Source organism: Hemibagrus wyckioides, linkage group LG05, assembly GCF_019097595.1.
Source record: "Hemibagrus wyckioides isolate EC202008001 linkage group LG05, SWU_Hwy_1.0, whole genome shotgun sequence".
NCBI classification, from domain to species: domain Eukaryota; kingdom Metazoa; phylum Chordata; class Actinopteri; order Siluriformes; family Bagridae; genus Hemibagrus; species Hemibagrus wyckioides.
This window is the reverse complement of record NC_080714.1, coordinates 21,689,508-21,710,460: the sequence shown is the minus strand read 5'-3', so window position 1 is coordinate 21,710,460 and position 20,953 is coordinate 21,689,508. Positions and strand designations below refer to the sequence as shown.

Genomic DNA, 20,953 nt, shown 5'->3' with positions numbered 1-20,953 from the left:
TCGACACAGATCTCATGATTCCAGCCACAGCAGCAAGAATCATTTATTTATAAATTAAACTTGATCAGCCATAACATTAAAACCACCTACCCAATATTGTATAGGTTCCCTTTTGTTCTGCCGAAACAGCAGCTCTGACCTGTCTCCACAAGACCTCTGATGGTGTTCTGTGGTATCTGGCACAAAAACATTAGCAGCAAATCCTTTATGCTTTATGACGCGAGGTGTGGCCTCCGTGGATCGGAGTTGTTTGTCCAGCACATCCCACATGTGCTAGATCGGATTGATAGATCTATCTATCTATCTATCTATCTATCTATCTATCTATCTATCTATCTATCTATCTATCTATCTATCTATCTATCCTTCTATCCTTCTATCTATCTATCTATCTATCTATCTATCTATCTATCTATCTATCTATCTATCTATCTATCTATCTATCTATCAAATTCATTGTAATACATTCACAGCACAACATATTTATATTTGTGACCATCTCATATCAGAACTTAAAAAAAGCCTGGACAGGACACGACCACAAATGATTCACAAATGCCTCCTTATTTCTTCAACCTGAATCTTTAAGCTTCCTACAACTTCCTACACAGGAAGTTTTATTTTAAATATAGAACTGACGTGTTTACATCATATTAATGCTCAACCTCTCCAAAAAATACAAATAAATAGAAAATTTGCATCATTTCAAATTCATTCAATTAAAAATAAATACTGTTAATGAAAGTCAATATATAAAATACTGGATTAAAATGGTCATATGAGAAGTCAGGTATTTATGTGGACTGTACATCACACTGTACTGCACAACACTGTGATGTATATTTGTTGATCACTGTTGTGTATATGGAGATCTGCTCACAGTTATCCTAACACAACTGGGCAAATAAGCAAATTCACTGAAACTGCTTTGAAGTGATGCTTCAGTGAGCTTGGATGTTTTATTTGGCAAATCCGTTGCTTCTCTCCTTCTGTCCTTGTTTTCGTTCCTTGACCGTTTCCTAGGAAGGAGGACTGAAGCAGCAAGGAAAGGAATCAAGGAAAGGAAACAAAAACAATTCATCCGAATCATCAACCAAGTCTCGCTCAACCAAACCAAACATCTACTGTAGATAGACACAATCTTGAGAGGACCTTCCATTGATAAAATTATGACTACACCAGAATCTAACACTAACACAACCAATAGGAAGTTGTTTAGGGAAAAACAAAACCAAAACCAAACACATGTCTTCACAAAGCTGCAAAAATGACATCTTAGCAGGTAAAAAGGTCTTGAATGTACTGTAAGTAAATCCAGCTCACACTATGTTATGATGCCTATTTCTAGATATTTCATATTCATCTGATATATACACCAATCATTATGAGCAGTGCCAGGTGAGGTGAATAACACTGAGTATCTCCTCATCATGGCACCTGTTAGTGGGTGGGATATATTACGCAGCAAGTGAACATTTTGTCCTCAAAGTTGATGTGTTAGAAGCAGGAAAAATGGGCAAGCGTAAGGATTTGAGCGAGTTTGATGAAGGGACAAATTGTGATGGCTAGACCACTGGATCAGAGCATCTCCATAACTGCAGCTCTTGTGGGGTGTTCCCGGTCTGCAGTGGTCAGTATCTATCAAAAGTGGGTCAAGGAAGGAACAGTGGTGAACCGGCGACAGGGTCATGGGAGGCCAAGGCTCACTGATGCACGTGGGGAGCAAAGGCTGGCCCTTGCGGTCCAATTTAACAGACGAGTTACTGTTGCTAAAAGAAGTTAATGCTGGTTCTGATAGACTGGTGTCAGAATACACAGTGCATGATGGGTCAGGGCTGTTTCAGCAGCAAAAGGGAGACCAATACAATATTAGGCAGGTGATCATAATGTTATGCCTAGTCTGTGTACATATATTGCAGTGAAGGTCCTTTCTGTTCTTGTGGGCTCCACAGGGTCACTGTGAAACCTAGACAGACAGACACAAATGGCTAAAATGTTAAAATATATATTTTAACCCTTGCTGGAGCTTGTGCTCAGTCACCTGTTCAGAGTGTAATTAATTGCTCACAGTGTAGTGTTGTCTGTGAGAGGAGTTGTCTCAGAGCAGCTGGAGAGGAGAGCAGATCAGCATATAATTAGCAATGACCAACAACCTCAAAGCAAAGGCCATATGCTGCTCCAGCCCACCACACAGACCCCCCCCCCCACACACACATGAAAGTTAGAGCAGTGGTTTTAGATCCACAATCTTCTCCTCATTAAAATGATGTTTTAATGATGAATTAAGGAATGAGCAACTTTGTATGTTCTGTCTGAACTCACGCATGCTTTGACACAGTTTAACAAGTTCAAATCACTCTCTCTCTCTCTCTCTGTCTCTCTCTCTCTCTGTCTCTCTCTGTCTCTCTCTCTCTCTCTCTCTCTCTCTCAGACACACACACACACACACACTGTTCAGAGTTCAGATGATTGTCCACAAGAGATGCAGTGAGATGGAAAACTTTAATCGCATTAAAGCCAAAAAACTTCTTTCATTTGGAAATTCCACAGATTTCTCCTTGCCTCTTCACCTTCATCTCTCTCTATCTCTCTCTCTTACGCACACACTCACACACACAAACATGGCCGCTGTTCACAGACCTTAGTGATTCACCTGCCCACCCTATTCACCAACCTCACGGAGGAATTCGTTGTTGCGCTTTCTTTTTTCTCTCTCTCTCTCTCTCTCTCTCTCTCTCTCTCTCTCTCTCTCTCTCTCTCTCTCTCTCTCTCTCTCCCTATCCTGTGATCCTGCTCCTCCTCTTCCAGTAACGGACAGATCAAAGCATCCACCCCTCCGCCTCCTCCAGACGCTATGGTTCCCTTCACTCTGTCACTCGTGCTTTGTGTAACTCTTTCCGGTTTCATGCCACGTTCAAACTCCAAACTCTCCCTTTGTCATCTGGCCCAGCACACATATACACACACACACACACACACACACACAGAGCTGGGACGAACCACCTGAGGAGCAGGGGGATTAGCAGCGGTACAGTTCAAAGTCGGAGTGATGGTCAGGGAAGCATTCAGGACTTCAGTAGTAGAGAGAAAGTTTGACTGTCTCACTAGTTCGGTTTCCATGAACTGTTTTGCAAGTGAAAATATCTTGCACATACTAAAATTTATGTAGTATCTCCTACTATAAGATCACAATAAACCAGATATGAGATTAGCGAACCTAAAAGATTTGTATTTTCTTATTCTTTCAAAAAAATAAATGTTTAAACTAGCTGCCAATAGAATCCTGTATATATACTGCAGCTTTAATGATCTCATTTGTGGTTTATTGCAATCATATAATAAATAATATTATCACATTTGAGATATTCCCTTGCTAATATGGCATTTCTTTTTACAGTGTATGATGTGAAGGCCAGCTTTAATGGCTGACCAACAAACAGAATCTTGAGTGACAAAAAAACTGAAAGAAATACTCCAGTGTTTTTCAGCCTAATCTTAAATCTAAAACATTTTGAGAGGCTCGAAAGCCTTTTAAATAAAGTGTCTACTCACAACTCGCTTATAATAGCAGTCTAAGGACAATAAATATCCAAAGCGCACAAACACAAAGACATACTGAAATCCACAGTGATGAACTAAACATCACAATTATTAGTACTCTACATGACAACCTTTCACATCAATGGCCAGTGTTCCAGACATCCAGACTTTTTCTTTACACAAAAGCAAAAGAAATGCCAATATTCTGTGCATCCAGTTTAATTAAAACATATACATTGTCTGGTTTCACCGCCAGAATAAAAATTAAAAAGCACCATTGCTTGCTGCTCCATCCATACTAAAAAAAAACCCCAAAACAATGACAACAAATTACCCATCATTATTATTTCTACCACAGCTCAAATTCGGGTTAGTCAGAAGGTGCTGATTCATTTCCTATAACAGCTGTATGATTTAATATGTCCCTGTAATGTTATACAGTATGTTATAGTTTCTATAGCGACCGGCTCTCCCATCATAGGGCAGCTGCCAAACAGAGAGAATAACATGTGCTTTCTCCAAAACACAACAATTAACCATTAACATCATTTGAAACTGCTGCTCATACTGCATCACACCAGGAAGACAACGCTATCCACCTTCGTCCACATAAACGAGCTCACATATGCTTGTGATTGACATGGGAGAGAGATCATGTGATCCCTTCTTCCCCAAAAGCAGAGCCAGTTTTGCTCTCTTGGCTCCGAGCAATGGATGGCTCTGACCTTACTGGGATTCAGGTTCATGAGCTCCAGATCATACGACACTTTCTTTGTTGTCTCATTTGGGGTGGCCTGATGGGGTGATATGAGTCATTCGTGAGGAGAATTTTTCGAAGGAGTTTCCAGTGTCTTTGTAACCAGTAAAGAGAAAAGAAAATGCCAGACTGGTGAAAGAATGACTATTTATACTTGTTATAATGTAAATGATATATCACTTGTTTTGAGGACATCATTAAACATAAACACTTAACAGATAACATAAAATACAGTGTGTGAATGAGTGTGTGTAATTTTGCCCTGTGATGAGTTGGTGCCCTGTCCAGTGTGTCCTTCACCTTGTGTCCCGAGTCCCATGGGATAGACTTCAGACTCCCTCTGACCCTGTGTAGGATAAACAGTATAGAAAATGGATAAAAATGTATGCATGGCATGGAAATAATATAAATAGTATACTACATAGTGGTGTCATGCTTTGGGCAATGTTCTGCTGGGAAAACTTGAGTTCTGCCATCCATGTGGTTGTTACTTTGACACATACCTAAGCAATGTTGCAGACCATGCACACCATTCATGGAAACGGTATTCCCTGATGTCTGTGGCCTCTTTCAGCAGGATAATGCACCGTGCCACAAAGCAAAAATGGTTCAGGAACGGTTTGATGAGCACAACAACGAGTTTGAGGTGTTTACTTGGCCTTCAAATTCCCCATATCTCAAGTCAGTCAAGCATCTGTGGGATGTGCTGGACAAACAAGAGGCCCCACCTCGCAACCTACAGGATCTGCTGCTAACATCTTGGTGCCAGATCCCACAGCACACCTTCAGGGATCTAGTGGAGTCCATGCCTCAAAGGGTCAGGGCTGTTTTGGCAGCGAAAAGGGGACCAAGACAATATTATGCCTGATCAGTGTACATCTATAGCTATGATAATGTTTCAGTTCTATAAGTACAGTATTATCCACAGACGAGGTAGTTAAAGTTGCCATGTTGCATCAAATGAAGATAATGCATAGATGTACAATGATGCATGGATAAGAAAGACTGATTAAACTGCAGTTTGTATCATGTCATTCTTAATTTAATAAAGATGGAATGGTTGGCAATGTGTTGTGGATGTAAAGAGGATGAATAAATCACTTTGGATGCCGTTACTGGAAGAGAATAAATTTTAGGTGATAAAGCATCACACCAATCTGCTGTCTTTCATTTGTTATATGTTTACTTATAAACTTGTCTGGTCTGGTCACTGTGTTGGGCGTTTCATATAAAGTGAGTCATGTGTATATAACAAGAATAAAAGTGTTTCCTTTAGCTTAATGACGGAAGAAACTGCTGAATGACATGACATGACTATGAGTCTCAGTTTGCAGGCATACACAGAAATGTGTGCGTTTTTCTATAGTTTCTATAGAGTTTTATTTCTGAAAGAACATAAAGTTTACTGATTCCAAGATTAGTGTTTCACATAAACTTTTATTGACTGTCAGAACTGCTGCTAGACTCTGATCTGTTATAAGTAAGGTTATTGTTAATAGGTTTTCAGTTCTTTTCTCGGTACAGAAATGACTGTCTGTGGGTGGCACAGCGGGTAGCGTTGCCAGAGCGCAGTCCCAGCGTTCCTGATTCGATCCTGAACTCTGATTTCTGTCTATCGCATGTTTATCTGGGTTTTCTTGTCTTCTCTTACCTCCTAAATACAGGCCTGTTGGCTTGGTTACACCTAACTGCCCTTAGGTGTGAATGAGTTTGGGAAAGTGTGTGGCCTTGGTGTCCTGTCCAGGGTTGTGTATTCACTACTACACTGACCAGGACTACTCAAGATGGATGAACGATGAATTATTAGTTGTTCTGATTGCACATATGCTACAGAATCAGTAGCTGAATAATAAATGGGAAAACTCTGCACCTATTATCATGGGCATAATTAACATTACACTTGATACATATAGGAGTTCAGTTCAACAGAGAAGTGGCTTCATAGCTCCAAGTGTGAGAGCTGTTTCCACAAGAGGGTAGTGCTGTGCCTTTTATCGCTCTGGTGAACCTCTGTACTTCAGAATGGAAAGAAACTATGGAACACTAGGATGTCATCCACAATCCCATGAATTTATTAAAGTAATTACGTCATTTTTATGGATTAAAATGTGACTGAAACTTTTTCATTCTGAGAATAGCAAACTAAGCTAGAGCCGTTTTTCTTTTATTTTCTTTCTTCTTCCAGAGCAGGCTGAAGACAGAATAGAGACACTTGACACTTAGAGTTCGATCTGTTTCTCACAGTGCTGTTGTTGATAAGTCTAAAATTACCCAAGATGACATTCAGCTCCATAAAACACAAATCCCACCAGAAACACTCTCTTTCAGGTTCATAAAAGGCCTGACCTGAGAATATGAGTGACATGCCAATCAAAAACACGTATTTGTCACACCAAAATGAGAGTGTGAGTGACTTTTTATTCTGTTGCATTTAAACATTCCTTGATCTGCTCATCACTAAATGGGTCATTTACGGTGACAGGGTTCAATTCAGAAGACTTTATATTGCAACAAAGAGTCCCATTTACCTTCATTGTACAAATCTTTGCTCTTATCTGCTGTGCTTGTCAGTACGGGCCCAATCTGTGGTCGCATCAGTCAGAGATGCCGAACCGCACGTCCATCACCCGTACTGTTCTGTAGTCGTCACCCGTACCCCTGAGGCCAAGATAAAAATGCACCATGTGTGTTTAAAATATTTCAGTCTATGCCACATAACTGGGTATTTAACTCTCACACACAAACACACACACACACTATCCTGTGTTTCGACATAACAGCAGTCATGACTTGCCCTTCCACATGCTCACACTCACACGCCCTACCTTGTTCCTTAACGCTGTGTGGGCCAGGCTCATCTGAGCCGTTTCTATGACGACGGGACATGAGGAGCAGGCATCACCTCAGATACCTCAACCAGATAATCTCAACTCAGTTCACACACACACACACACACAAGTATCTCTGTGGGGTATTTTTTTTATTGACGCACATTACTACACCTAAATAATGCTGTGATTAAATCTGGAAATGAACCAAACATTACCCTCAGTGTACCCCAGGAAATCTTCTGCTTTAAAAGAAAAAGCTTTATAGGGGCCAGACACAATAGCTGAATTGTCACATAATCCAATCTTAATGGGGACACACAAGTACCTAAAAGTCTAGGGCATGCAAATAGTGAAATACGTCCATAAGAACAAAATAAATATTAAAAAATATACATATACCTAGGGTGTATATACAGCGTGATGCAGTGTCACCAGATAGCACATGGTATTTCCTGTTATAGTAGTTTTCAGGACAGTGATTTATATGTGATTGCAAGGGAAATCCTTTTTCGTGTTCATAATCCAAAAATTGTCATTTTTTGTTTATAATTTGAGTTAAATTCATAAATATGGCAACGAATTCTAATCATACAATAACAAGTATAAGTGTACATATTGTGCCTAAGTTGTACAAAAGCTTTTCTATAGTAAGATACATATACTGCAAATACTAGGAGAGAGAAAAGTGGATTAAGGAGTGGAAAATCAGAACAACAGGAATGTGGGACAAGCCCAATTTTCAAGCGTTATTTTATATTGTGTCTGTTTTGGCAGAAAGAGATTCGAGTGTGTGCTGGATTACGGGATTACAATCAGACTGGTCATGTGACATAAAGTGACCCTGCTTATTACCCAGATTATGCAGGAGCAGCCGAGGCAACCTCTTCTATCTCTTCTTCCATCCATCTATCCGTATGCGTGCTTCATACTTAGATAGTTCTCTACTATCTATCCGTCTGATATCTACTCACATTTACTACAAAAGCCTTCACACTCACCACCACCATCATCATCATCTCTCCAGATTCTGAAACTTGGTCCTGAGCCACGTTCTGGCATGGAGGTAAGCTTGACCTTCGAATCTTGCAACATCCTTTACCATCCTCCTCCTCCTCCTCCTCCTCCTCACAGGATCTGCAATAAACACCTTGCTCATATTGTGAGTTTAGACTGAGTGTGTCAACATGGTGTAAACACAACAAATAGCAAGTCATCCTGTCGCTTTGTGCGGAAAATGGAGAGCTTTGTAATAAAAGATTCGGAATGTGCAGTAAATTGGTGTCAGTCTAGTTCAAAGCTTTAAGTATGAGGTCGCGTTCGTTTTGTTTCCTTATAGAAGAGGAGGGAAGTGACCTAAAACTATCACTAACATCAACATAAGCGAGTCTAGCTGCCAAGTTTAAAATGGGCTGAGAAAAAGCATGACAGCTCACAGAGGCGATGTTTGGCCCACAGAGATCAAATCCTGTTCCCAATTCACATATCTTCCTCATTCAGCGTCTGCATTCGGTTCATTAGGTTTGCTGGCAGGAAAAGGCGCTGGCTCTATAACTGTTTCCTCATAGGACTTAAGCCTCTAGGCATACATTTAAAAAACTTACTTCAGCATAAAAACTTTGAGGATCGGTTCTGTGTGCCAAATTTAGCAATGTTTTACGGTTTTTAGCTTCAGTTCTCTGCTCCAAACTCTGAGGTTTAGGTTTTCCTTAGCCGTCCTTCAGTCAGAGTGGGATTTAGTGACTACATCCAGCAAGTGTTCGGAAGTGAGTGCTGATTTTTGACAGTAAGCATTTTACAGAGGTTTGCAAAATAGTGGCTGTGTTTGAAATCAAAGAAAATGTCCACATACCTTTCTAACATTGTGTACATCTGTGAATTCTCCTTTACTCAAAGCCAGTTGATATGGTCTAGAATTGTGGCATTAATGAAATGATAAATTCGATTTTAGAATAGAGTTTCCTCTGGATTCTCCAAAAAAGATTGCAGTAAGTGGATTGACTGTGCTAAACTGCCTCCATATTGCCTCTGCATGGTACGCTACAATGGACTTGCGTATCAATAAGGAACTCATATTTCATTTTCTCTGTCTGCATATGTATAAACATGATACAAATTCTGCCCGAATTCTTACAGATTGCACCTGAGATCAGGTTATAAGATCAGGTTATATTGTTGTGGCACAATCACAGCACTGTCACCTAAGAGCTGCAAGATCACTAGTTTGATCCTGGTCTTGGGTTACTGTCTGTTTTGCATGCTTTACCTGTGTACATGTTTCTTCTTGATTGTTAAGTATGTGTGTGTAGAGAGCCCTGAAGTACACTGGATACCTATCCAGGGTTTACTCTCATCTTGAACTCTGTGTTTCCGGGATAAACTCCAGATCCACTGTGATCCGAACCCGGATAGAGTGGCTTCTAAACATAAGCAATAATATAGGTGAGATTTTACAATAGGGAACATATTTTTATAGTAAAGCTGTTAAACCTGAACCAAGATGTTTAACCTTTTTACTAAATGTAGTATTTTTCCTATGGTTTTAGACACTTATTGAAAGAGCAGGAGACTTTTAGTTGGGGAATGAAGTTAATGTACCAAATAAAAGGATTAAATGCATGAATTCTCCACTAAACATGTACCAACTAGGATACAGTCCAATTTCCACTCTTCTCTATTGTGTATCCAAATGTACCCCACCTGCTGCAAAGTACAGAATTTGAGTGGCACATTGCTGCCCTCTGTCGCTAGCTTGTGAATCAACAGCAGGACATAAGTGGACATCTCTGACAAAGTCATTAGCTCTGAGCGTGGGCAGCAGTGATTAACCTCATTAGGGTGTTTTGCTCCATCTCCCTCGCATTAGAATTGGTTTGCTTTTAAACATTTCCGCAGGATGTTTTTGTTTTTTGAGAATTATGAGATCAAAATCCAGGTTAAAACTTCCCCAACTTTCAGATAAGACAGCATAAAATGTGCATACAGCATGCAGGTCACAGGGCTGTTTCATTCCTCTGCAGACAAAAGAAGATGCAGGCTGTCTGGACAAATAGGACAGGCAAACCTTTAAAATATGTATATTGCTCAGAGTAAACCATAGAATTACATTACAATGATTTTTAACAGTCAGGTCCCTATAAATAAATGGTATGGTATACCAGCTTTGTGTGTTTTTCTGCATATAGGGGAAAAATCCTTCCTATAGCTACCCAATGGACTGTCCCTCACCTGCCTTTTTACACCCCACACTGCACCATATTCCCCACAAGCAAAAAGTCAGGGTCCACTTAACCAGCCATCCCTCAATGAAGACATGCATCGAAACTCGTCTCTGTCAGGTGGTGAAATAACCTCCCCAGACAACTGAGTCACTGTTCTACTAATTTCCAACAAAGTTTTAACTTGTTAGACAATGAGATTTGGGATATATTTTGCTAGAGATTACAAAGCACTTATAAATCCCTGTGGATAGGCCATCTACTGAACGCTGTAAATGTAATGGTTGTTTTTCAAAAATCAAAATGTTTAAACTAAAAAAATAAGCACAAGCAGAACGTTTATAACCCTCTCTCTGTCTCAGGTGGCGCTGGAGGTGGAATGTGGATAAGGAGCTCAGTATCCTCCATGGATCATAAAAGATCCTCCAAACCCCTTCCCCTTCTCCTTCTGCTCCTCTTTGTCTCTTGTCTGTGTCTCGGAGGGCCAGCCCGCTCTCCTCTTCTGCCTGGTCAGCCCTTCTTGATTCTTTGGGCCGTACCAAACAAGGATTGTCTTGGTCGCCCTGACCTGGCAGCTTTTGGGATGGAGTGGGAGGGACGTGTGGCTGAATTTTATGAGGACTCACTGGGACTGTACCCATATTTCAGTGCAGATGGACAGGCTGTGAATGGTGGCCTGCCCCAGCACACCAGCCTGGAGCGCCACCTTCGGAAAGTGGAAGGAGACCTCACAGCAACTTTGCCACAGGCTGGGGCGCCTGGCCTCGGGGTGCTGAGGTGGAAGGAGTGGGAGCCACAGTGGAGAAGAAATCGTGGGACTCGGCAGAGGTATTCGGACACATCGCGAGCATTGCTTCGAGGTTTTTTCCCAAGCTGGAGTGCGGATGAAGTGGAGAAATGGGCTCAGGTGAAACCGCTACCACAAATAAAAACACACAGGGCTACATCTTGTGGCCATATTTATCATTAAAATGGTGTACCCAATTTGTCTTAAGCAGAATGTCGACATACTGATGTCATTTCCTGCCAGGTGGACTTTGAAGCAGCAGCCCAATTCATTCTCGTGGAGACCCTGAGGGAGCTAAAGAGGCTCCGCCCACAGAGACTATGGGGCGTGGCTCCGTACCCAAGCTGCTACAACTCTGATCCCACTCAGATGCTGCTAGCTAATTATACGGGCCGCTGCCCTGCTGCAGAGATGGCACTAAACGATGAACTCATGTGGTTATGGAAGCAAAGTGATGCACTTTACCCGATCCTTGCACTGGAGAAACTCCCTGAAGGAACCAAGGGTGCATGGCTGTATGCATCCAATCAGATCAGAGAGGCATTAAGAGTGGCCGCTCTAGCAGGGACAACGTCTGAACTTCCTGTTTTTCCACTGGTCAAGAGTATATACACCTCCTCCAGTAGCTTTCTCTCTGAGGTAATAATTGAATTGGGAGTTAATTCGTGTGATATTTATTTCAATGTTAATGGGTTCTTAATTTGTGGGTGTTCATATGGTAGATAGGACTGTTTTCAAATTGTGTGTGTTTGGGGAAAGTCCACTGTGTACATAACTGCATGCACTGTGTATGTGTGCCAGGCTAATTTGGTGAATACTGTAGGAGAGAGTGCTGCTATGGGTGCAGCAGGAGTCATTATCTGGGACAGATTCCTTACTACTAAAACACAGGTATTCATCCACCCATTAGTCCAGGCCATGTACTCATCTATCCACCCATCCATTCATCCATCAGCCCAATTCTCCATCTACTTTCCTACAATCCATCCATTTACCCATTTATCAGTCCAGCTTACATTAATTTATGCATTCATCCCCCCCAAAATCCACCCATCCACCAGGGAGTCTCAACTACAGGCTGAAATTGCCTAGCAAAGCTTTAATGATCCTTTAATTTATTCTAGCAGCATTATAAAGCAAATTTAGCTTAACATCACTATAAGTATACATTTCATATTGCTTGAGTGTTTTTGCTTAGTGTATCTATCCACATCAGTTAAAGGAATTCCTTGGTGAATAAAATTTCCCATGTACACCAAATGTCCCTAAATGATCAGCCATAAAATTTCAATTTGTTCATCCAGTTTGTTTTTTATTAGATTTGTATTTTCTAGTGTTGCATCCTCTCACAGTTAGCACCTTCACAAATGTAAGCTCATAACAGTGGGCTTTTGCCTACACCATTATACTAATATGTTTAACCCAGTTCATATATGCATGTCTTCTGTCCACCAGAGGTTATGCTCTGATCTGACCTCATACGTGCGAGAGGTCCTTGGCCCCTATGCTGTCAACGTAACCACGGCTGCACATCTTTGCAGCACGTCACTTTGCAAGGGCCTTGGCCGCTGTGTACGCAAGAAACCGGAAGATCCTGTGTACCTGCACCTCCCACCTGCCCATTTCCTGCTGCAGCGCCAAGGAGCAGAAGGCATCAGAGCAACGGGGCAACTTCCCCCGAGTTACCTTGATGGGTGGAGACAGGACTTTCACTGCCACTGGTTTGAGGCACTGGAAGGAGCAGCTGCTGATCAGGAGTCAGTTGAGAATGGTGGTCAAAGGTCATTGCCCACAGTAAAGCCACCCAATATAGTTGTTCATACTGTGGGGGCAGTAAGTCAGAATCAAGGGAATGAGAAGACACTTGGGCAAAGTGAGGAGGCAGTGGCTCCCATGACGCCTGCTGGACAAGAACCAGCAAAAAGTGTCTGCCCCGCCCACTTTGTGACCATCATTCTTCTCTGCTTTCTGTCATTCTTCAGTCTTACAAATTTCTAAATCTGTGTTTCTGACAGACGGGGCATACAAAAGGAACTGATGATAGCAAAACTATTTTTACTAATGACAAAAATAAAAATAAGAGAAATCAACATTGCCTAATGGTAGCAGAGATGTAACTGTAAGAAGGTGAACTGGATACACACCACAGTCAGGTCAAAGTAGTGAACATGGTTCAACCTGAGTCCATTTAGTTTGAGATTCATCAGTGTTTTGACATTTTTCCCCTCATAATTTAGCCATTATATACTCACACCACTAGCTAGTTCTCCCATATCACATGACAGCTACTAATCTAGGAACATGAGGGCTAACGTGCATCCTCTGAGATGCAAGAACCCCCCCCAACCCTTTTTTTCATACTCCATAGAGGTGACAGCACTTACAGCACAACAATGGCTGCCTTTTTCTGTATGTTTGAGAAAAGCCATCCTTTCCACTCAAAGTAAGGGCCAATTATGCGGTCTTGGACTCCCTAGCCAGCTATGACATAATCAGCAACACAAACTTTGACCTTTAAGAAGACATGCTTGCTGAGAAATCATGTGCGTTTTAGACAGAACACAGACACAAATGCAGGCATGCACTGAAAAGCTTAAACAATTCTTATTGTTCTGCTCAGTGAGCAGGAAGTAATGGCCATTTCAAACCAGTTTTTGTAAGATATTAATATGGGCTTGTAGATATTAAATTGATTTATGGCCCCTTTTGGAAAAAAATGAGAAATATTAAAAGATAATTTAGATGGTGATTATTTTCCAGAAGAATTGCTCTAGCAGTTGTAGTAACGTCAATATAAAGTCTTTTTTTATACAATGCAGGTAGAATCATCACAGTAACATTAATTATGTCGGTAATTAACATTTTCCGCAGGCATGTCACTATGATAATATAAAATAAAGGTTCACTATATTAGACTCACACCACATATCTAATATTTCTGAAGTCATCTACTTAGATAATGAGTGTGATACACCTTCACGTCTTGGAGATTTGCCCTAAAATATTAAAAAAGACATTTTCCTGGACAGGATTGGAATTCTGCCTGAAGTAGGCAGAATAATTAGGCATTATATCAAAAAAACAAAAACAAAATAATGAGTTACTAAGTTGTCTGAAGGCCTGAATGAAATTAATTTACGCTGTGGATAAGTGATTTTTGTGTTGTGTTTAGGCAGCTTCAAAGACCTGGAAAATCCTTAAATTATAGGATGTGGAAATGGAAATTCAACTCATTAGCAGAGAACAAAAAACACTGGACCAAAAAAAAAATCACTATTAAGAAAAATATTATTAAGCAAAAGATTTTAAAGCAGCACATCTCTGAAGACAAAAGACAGATTAGCTACAGAAGCCTGGACACCGGTTTATAATGAATTTAGCGCTGATGAGCAGCACATTATTTAAAAACCTTCATCATTATTTCTTCTTTTGTAGAAGCATTTGAATCACACTGCACTTATTACTGAATACAGATGTTATTAAAGAACATTAAGCTAAGACCAAATAAAGTTACTGACTAGTTAGATGAGAGTCACCAAACTTTAGAGAACATTCCAAATAATGGCCGGAAAAGAGTGACACTGTGTATAAAAATGCTTCAAATATACATACATCAAATATACACAGCTCAGGCATAACATTATGACCACCTGCCTAATATTGTACTGGTCCCCCTTTTGCTGCAAAAACAGCCCTGACCCGTCAAGGCATGGACTCCCTGAAGATGTGCTGTGGAAACCAAGATGTGGGACTTAAAGGACTTACAGGACTTTAAAGAATACTTTTGATAGATACTGACCACTACAGACAAGAGCTGCAGTTTTGGAGATGCTCTGATCCAGTCGCCTAGCCATCACAATTTTGCCCTTTGTCAAACTCGCTCAAATCTTTACGCTTGCCCATTTTTCCTGCGTCTAACACATCAACTTTGAGGACAAAATGTTCACTTGCTGCCTAATATATCCCACCCACTAACAGGTGAGGAGATAATCAGTGTTATTCACTTCACCTGTCAGTGCTCATAATGTTATGCCTGATCGGTGTAATTCTAATAGAGCCTTGGTGCAAATATGAATCTTCTTGTAGTGCATGTGTCTAGGGGTTGGTGGCTGTAAACATGCTCTGAGCATTATGACTGTCATCAAACAAAATCCCAGCATGCCTTCCTCTTTAAAACTAAGCATCCAGAGACAGGTGTAGTAACTCATGAGTTGCGACTTTCTAAAGGGTTTAGTAGCGCACACACACACTGTATAATAATTGCGAACAAGTTCTCATATTTCTTCCACTCATCTGAATCTGGTGCAGGAGGACATTTGGGGATATGGCATCCATGTAAACAGTCTGTGTCTCTAGGGAAATTTCCATATTCATAGACATTTGTAGCTTGTGCATCAGGGGACCAGCATTTTATTTATTTATTTATTTATTTTTACACAATTTACCACTTCATGATGAAAAACTTTCAAGTCATGAGCAATTGGGGACAAGGTCATATAAGTTTTTTCTCTGTGGCTCAAAGATGAGAGCTTGTGCACCAAAAGATTACATTTGCAAGCATAAAAGCATGATCATAAATGATGTAGAGTCATTTGTGTCTGCTGTTGTCTCTTCATATTCACTGATGGAATCCAAATAATCCATTTCTCATCTTTAACAGCATTAAACCGAAACTGAACCTTTAGTTTAAACTCCTGTATTTTCTTCAACTAACTTGTAATCATTTCATTTTTTAACTCTAGGCTGAGCTGAAGTGTGGTTTTCAGTTATATAATGTGTAATTCCAGTTTAATCTATGGATAGATCTAGGAACCTGACCTACACGTCATACTGGATGGCATAATAAAGAAACTCTGCATGCCCTTCCGTAGTATATGGAAATCTGCTTGGAAAAATGACCTTGCTTAACTTAGGCTTTGGCTGCAATGCAGATTCCAGCTAAATGAAAGTCATGTGATCACACGATAACGGTCATGGGTCATAAAATCCCATCTGTGCAAGATACACAAGGGCAATGCTCTGTGAAGGAAAACAAGTTTCGGCATGATTTCAGAAAGTTATGGGAGACAAAGACATCCCTAAAGGTGTTTGTGTAAACATATATCACATCCCTGAAGCGTCCATTTTCATGCACACTTACACACACACACACACACACACACCTATACCTCTCTCAAAGAATTTCACTTAAAGACCAAAAGGGTTTATTGAACAAGGGGAAAAATTGTAGGCGCTGTTAGAATTGAATGGTCCTTAGTTCTTCCTTATATGTGTAACTGTTCTTGTTAAAACCTTTACGACATGATCAAGAAGTACGTGTAAAGACACACTTGTGTATGACCGACGTCTCCTCTTTGACGCATGCACACGTACGGTATGTGAGCTAGTGTAAAACCCCTATCTGTTGGATGATGGATGATAAGTGCATCATCAGACTTACAGAATGCCGTAGAGCTGGTCAGCCACTCCTGTCACCTCTATCAGTCCATCTGTCCAAGCTGTCCAAACTAACCTCTAATCTCATGTTTAGTCTTCATCTTATCCTTAATCTGGGACAGACACACAGATCTAGCCATGTTTACAGCCAATCTGAACCATCTGCCACACCATGACAAAACAGCTTGAAATGATACTGAACAATAGTAAACAATGAACAGTGGTTAAAAGCTGAAAGACATTCTCTCTCTCTCTCTCTGAGGCAAAACATTATAATGGTGCACTATAAAGTGTCACGTTTAATTACAGACACTCAGGAAGTGAACTGGGGGAAAGTAAGTGGATGATCAACAGTGCTGTCGGCTCCAATATGTAAGAAACACAGTGATGCTTTCGAATTTAAACTCTTAATAACAAGTTTGCTTCCACAGGGAGTCTGTGGTCTAGAATATGAATTTGCTCACACACACACACACACACACACGCAAAGTCATCTCTAATTAAGACATTATAATGCAGAGCAGCCTGTGAGGAATGTGCTGTGTATACAGAGCTCTCACCTGAAACACACCATGGGCGTTCGGCCTGTATTGTCTCACTTTGCTGTCTCACTGCCGTTTGAGCTGCAGCACTTGCATGCCACCTGACCAAGGCTAGACACACAGTGGGCCCTTATTTATCAAACAAAAGGATTTGTAAATCGTTTGCAAGAGCATTTTACACAAGAAGGATGTGTTCATGGAAATCCAGCTTCATATATCCTTGAGATTAGTGAGAATTTATATATTAGGAGACTTACTAATGAAGACAGTGATTGGTTGGTGTATGTGACATATACGTCAATTTTCTATACAGATCATCAAGTCTTACTTAAATGGCACCCTGTAAAAGGAGAAAGAGTTAATGTCTTAAGCTGACATTACTTCAAGATTTTATGTCTGCTCCTTGCCTCCTCTTATTTGGGCTTAGGTACTGGTTTTCTTGTGGATTACTGACGCCGTCTTATATTGATTCTTGGACTGTTTTGGTAATAAACCTCTTATATACACTACCAATCAAAAGTTTGGACACACCTATTAATTCAGTGTTTTTTGTTTAGGGATTTATTTTCTACATTCTAGAACAATACTGGAGATTTCAAATCTGTGAAATAACACACATGGACTTATGTCCATATGTAATGACAACAAACAACAGTCAGTTGTTATATTTAGACACGAAGGTCAGATGTTCTGGAATAGTTCTTGCAAGAACAGTATTGTCAAGTGCATTTGCAAAACCCATCAAGCACCATGATGAAACTGGCTCACATGAAGACCATCCCAGTAAAGCAAGACCAAAACTTACCTCTGCTGCAGAGGAGAAGTTCATTTAGAGTTACCAGCCTCAGAAATCTCCAATTAACAGCACCTCAGATTAGAGCCGTTATGACGGCTTTACAGAGCATCAGTAGCAGACATATCTCAATATCAACTGTTCAAACGAGATTATTGTGTATTTCGGCCGCCTTCAGCATTGTTTTACAATGTAGGAAGAAATAAACATCAGGAAAGACCATGGAATTAGAAGGTGTGTCCAAACTTTTGACTGGTAGTGTATGTATTGACACAACTTTCAGTTGCCATTACGAAAGCATTTAGAAACATCAGCACTAATGTTTGGGTTTCAACATATGGTGGCGCTACACTGCTTTATTCATTCATTTTCAATATCTATTTTAGTTTGGGTCATAGAACCTTTCCCAACTTCACTGGCAAAAAGCAGAAATCCACCCTGTAGTAAACAGGGCTATAGTTTTATGTGAACTCAATATTTTTCTGTTTTTTAGAGGTTAGCTAAGCTGGTTTGGTTGAGCCAGCTGCATGAGCAAAATGGTCCAGTTGTGTCCACATCTGACCACATCACATGATTCTGACTGTAGTTCCCATGATACTTGCTCTTTCTTGCAACTCTTCCCAACAACTTCTTGTTATGGAGGTGGAGTTTTGTATCTAATTTTAAAACTAGGCAACTTAAATTATGAATTTTGCTGCATATTGCATTTAAGAATAAAAAAAAAAAAAACCATAACACACCATTATCCTCACTGTGCACATGGGAAGTGTGCTTATGTGTCAGTGTCCTGGTAAAAAAGAATGAATCAAATGTCAACAAATCTCTCTCGCTCTCTCTCTCTATATATATATAAAATGTATGTATGTATGTAGGTAAAAAAATAAGGGAAAAAAATGAGACCACTGTAATTTACTCCTAAATCAGCATCTCTCCGAGTATGACCAGCATTCCATGCCAGTCTTTGTTAAATTTCTACACAAGCACACCTCATTCTGCTTAATGAGGTACTGTTTTGCTGATCACCTGAATCCAATCCTATTTAATGGGGAAAAGCCCTGCTGTAATCAACACTCTCCTTTTGCAATGTGACCAGTTGGATGGTAAAAAATGCTAGAAGTCTTTCAAAGGTAGTTGGAAATTTAAAAATAACCACTGAACATGCCAAAAACAGTGAAAAGAAAGGTTTTGAGTAATGAAAAAAGGCTCAATCCTTGCTTTACTGACACAAGGATTCAGTAAGTGTCAAGTTGCTTCTATCCTTAATATTTCAAAGACGGCAGTTCACAAAACGAGACCAAGCAACAGACACTAGAAACAACAAAGCTACAGCCTGGAAGAGGCTGAAAACGGGTCAATAACAAGTGAGATGACCGCAAACTTATTCGAATGTCAATCAAGAACCGTAGGCTGACCTCAACTGAGACTGGGGTGAAGTGCACGGCAAGAACGGTTCGAAACAGGCTTCTACACGCAGGGCTGAAGTTATACAACGCCAGAAAAAAGCCCTTCATCAGTGAAAAGCAAAGAAGAGCCAGGCTGAAATTTGCAAAAGACCACAGGAATTGGACTGTAGTGGACTGGAGTAAGGTAATCTTTTCTGATGAGTCCAATTTTCAGCTTTGCATGACACTTGGTTGTGTTATGGTTAGACGGAGAGCTGGAGAGGCCTATGACCCAGTGTCTTGTACCAACTGTAAAATATGGGGGAGGGTCAGTGATCTGGGGGTGCTTCAGCAAGGCTGGAATTGGACAGATTTGTCTTTGTGAAGGGAGCATGAATCAAGCCAAGTACTTGGTTGTTCTAGAAGAACATTTCTGCTAAGACAATGTTCCCCAACTCAGTGGATTGGATTTTCCAACAGGACAATGCACCATGCCATACAGCCAGAGCAATCAATCAGAGTCTGAATGGAGGATCACCAGATCAAGACCCTGTCATGGCCAGCCCAATCTCCAGATTTGAACCCATTGAAAACCTCTGGAATGTCATCAAGAGGGAGATGGATGGTCACAAACCATCAAGCAAAGCTGAGCTGTTTGCTTTTCCGCAAAAAGAGTGGTATAAAGTTCCCCAACAGCAATGTGAAAAATTGGTGGAGAGCATGGAGCCAAAACGCATGCAGATCAGGGGTTATTCCACCAAATACTGATCTCTTAATGTTATTTAGCCAAAGCATTAACACAGTTTGTTTACAAATGATTTGCATTTTGTTTTATTTGAGTTATTAAAGCTCTGCAAATACTGCATGATCTTGGGTTATTTTGATGTGTCGTCATTTCCTTTAATTATACACTCTAAATAACAATAGTTATATTTTGAATTTAGGAGAAATATTGTCAGCAGTTCACAAAAAAATGAAACAAAACTGTTCATCTCACCAATACATGCACCTGTAAGAAACATAAGAAACTGATCATTTTGCAGTGGTCAGAGAGTGGTTCCAGAGCTGTATATATATATATATGGATCAGAGCATCTCCAAAACTGCAGCTCTTGTGGGGTGTTCCCAGTCTGCAGTGGTCAGTATTTATCAAAAGTGGTCCAAGGAAGGAACAGTGGTGAACTGGCGACAGGGTCATGGGAGGCCAAGCCTCACTGATGCACGTGGGGAGTGAAGGCTGGACCGTGTGATAGGATGCACTGTTGCTCAAATTGCTGAAGACGTTAAAGCTGGTTCTGATAGAAAGGGGTCAGAATACAAGCTGTTTTGGTAGCAAAAGTGGGACCAACACAATATTAGGCAGGTAGTCATAATGTTCTGCCTGGTCAGTGTATGTATGTATGTACAAAAAAGGTTGGCTTTTACAAAAACAGTTACAGCCTAGGAGTCATTATGGAAACAGAACATGATTTACAACAGTTTCCTATTAAAAAGTACACCCTGAAATTTATCTGCTGATAAATTTATATTCTCCAGGTCTGTTTACCTATATATTTTCAAGCATCAATTATGTACTTATTCAGCTTCTTATACAAAGTGCTGAAGCACTTGCTTGAGACTACCAAAAGTATGACGCATAATTCTGGATAATTCTAGTAAATTTATTGTTA

The 20,953-nt window shown here is 40.4% G+C and overlaps 1 protein-coding gene across 1 annotated transcript; it reads left to right on the top strand.

The window, feature by feature from the left end:
* Positions 1-10,749: 10,749 nt before the first annotated feature.
* Positions 10,750-13,128, top strand: si:dkey-72l14.3 (Glyco_hydro_56 domain-containing protein). Its single transcript, XM_058390267.1, has 5 exons — positions 10,750-11,250; positions 11,374-11,769; positions 11,932-12,021; positions 12,586-12,954; positions 13,009-13,128. Exons 1-5 carry the CDS (start codon positions 10,750-10,752, stop codon positions 13,126-13,128), a joined length of 1,476 nt encoding a protein of 491 aa, XP_058246250.1.
* Positions 13,129-20,953: the final 7,825 nt, after the last annotated feature.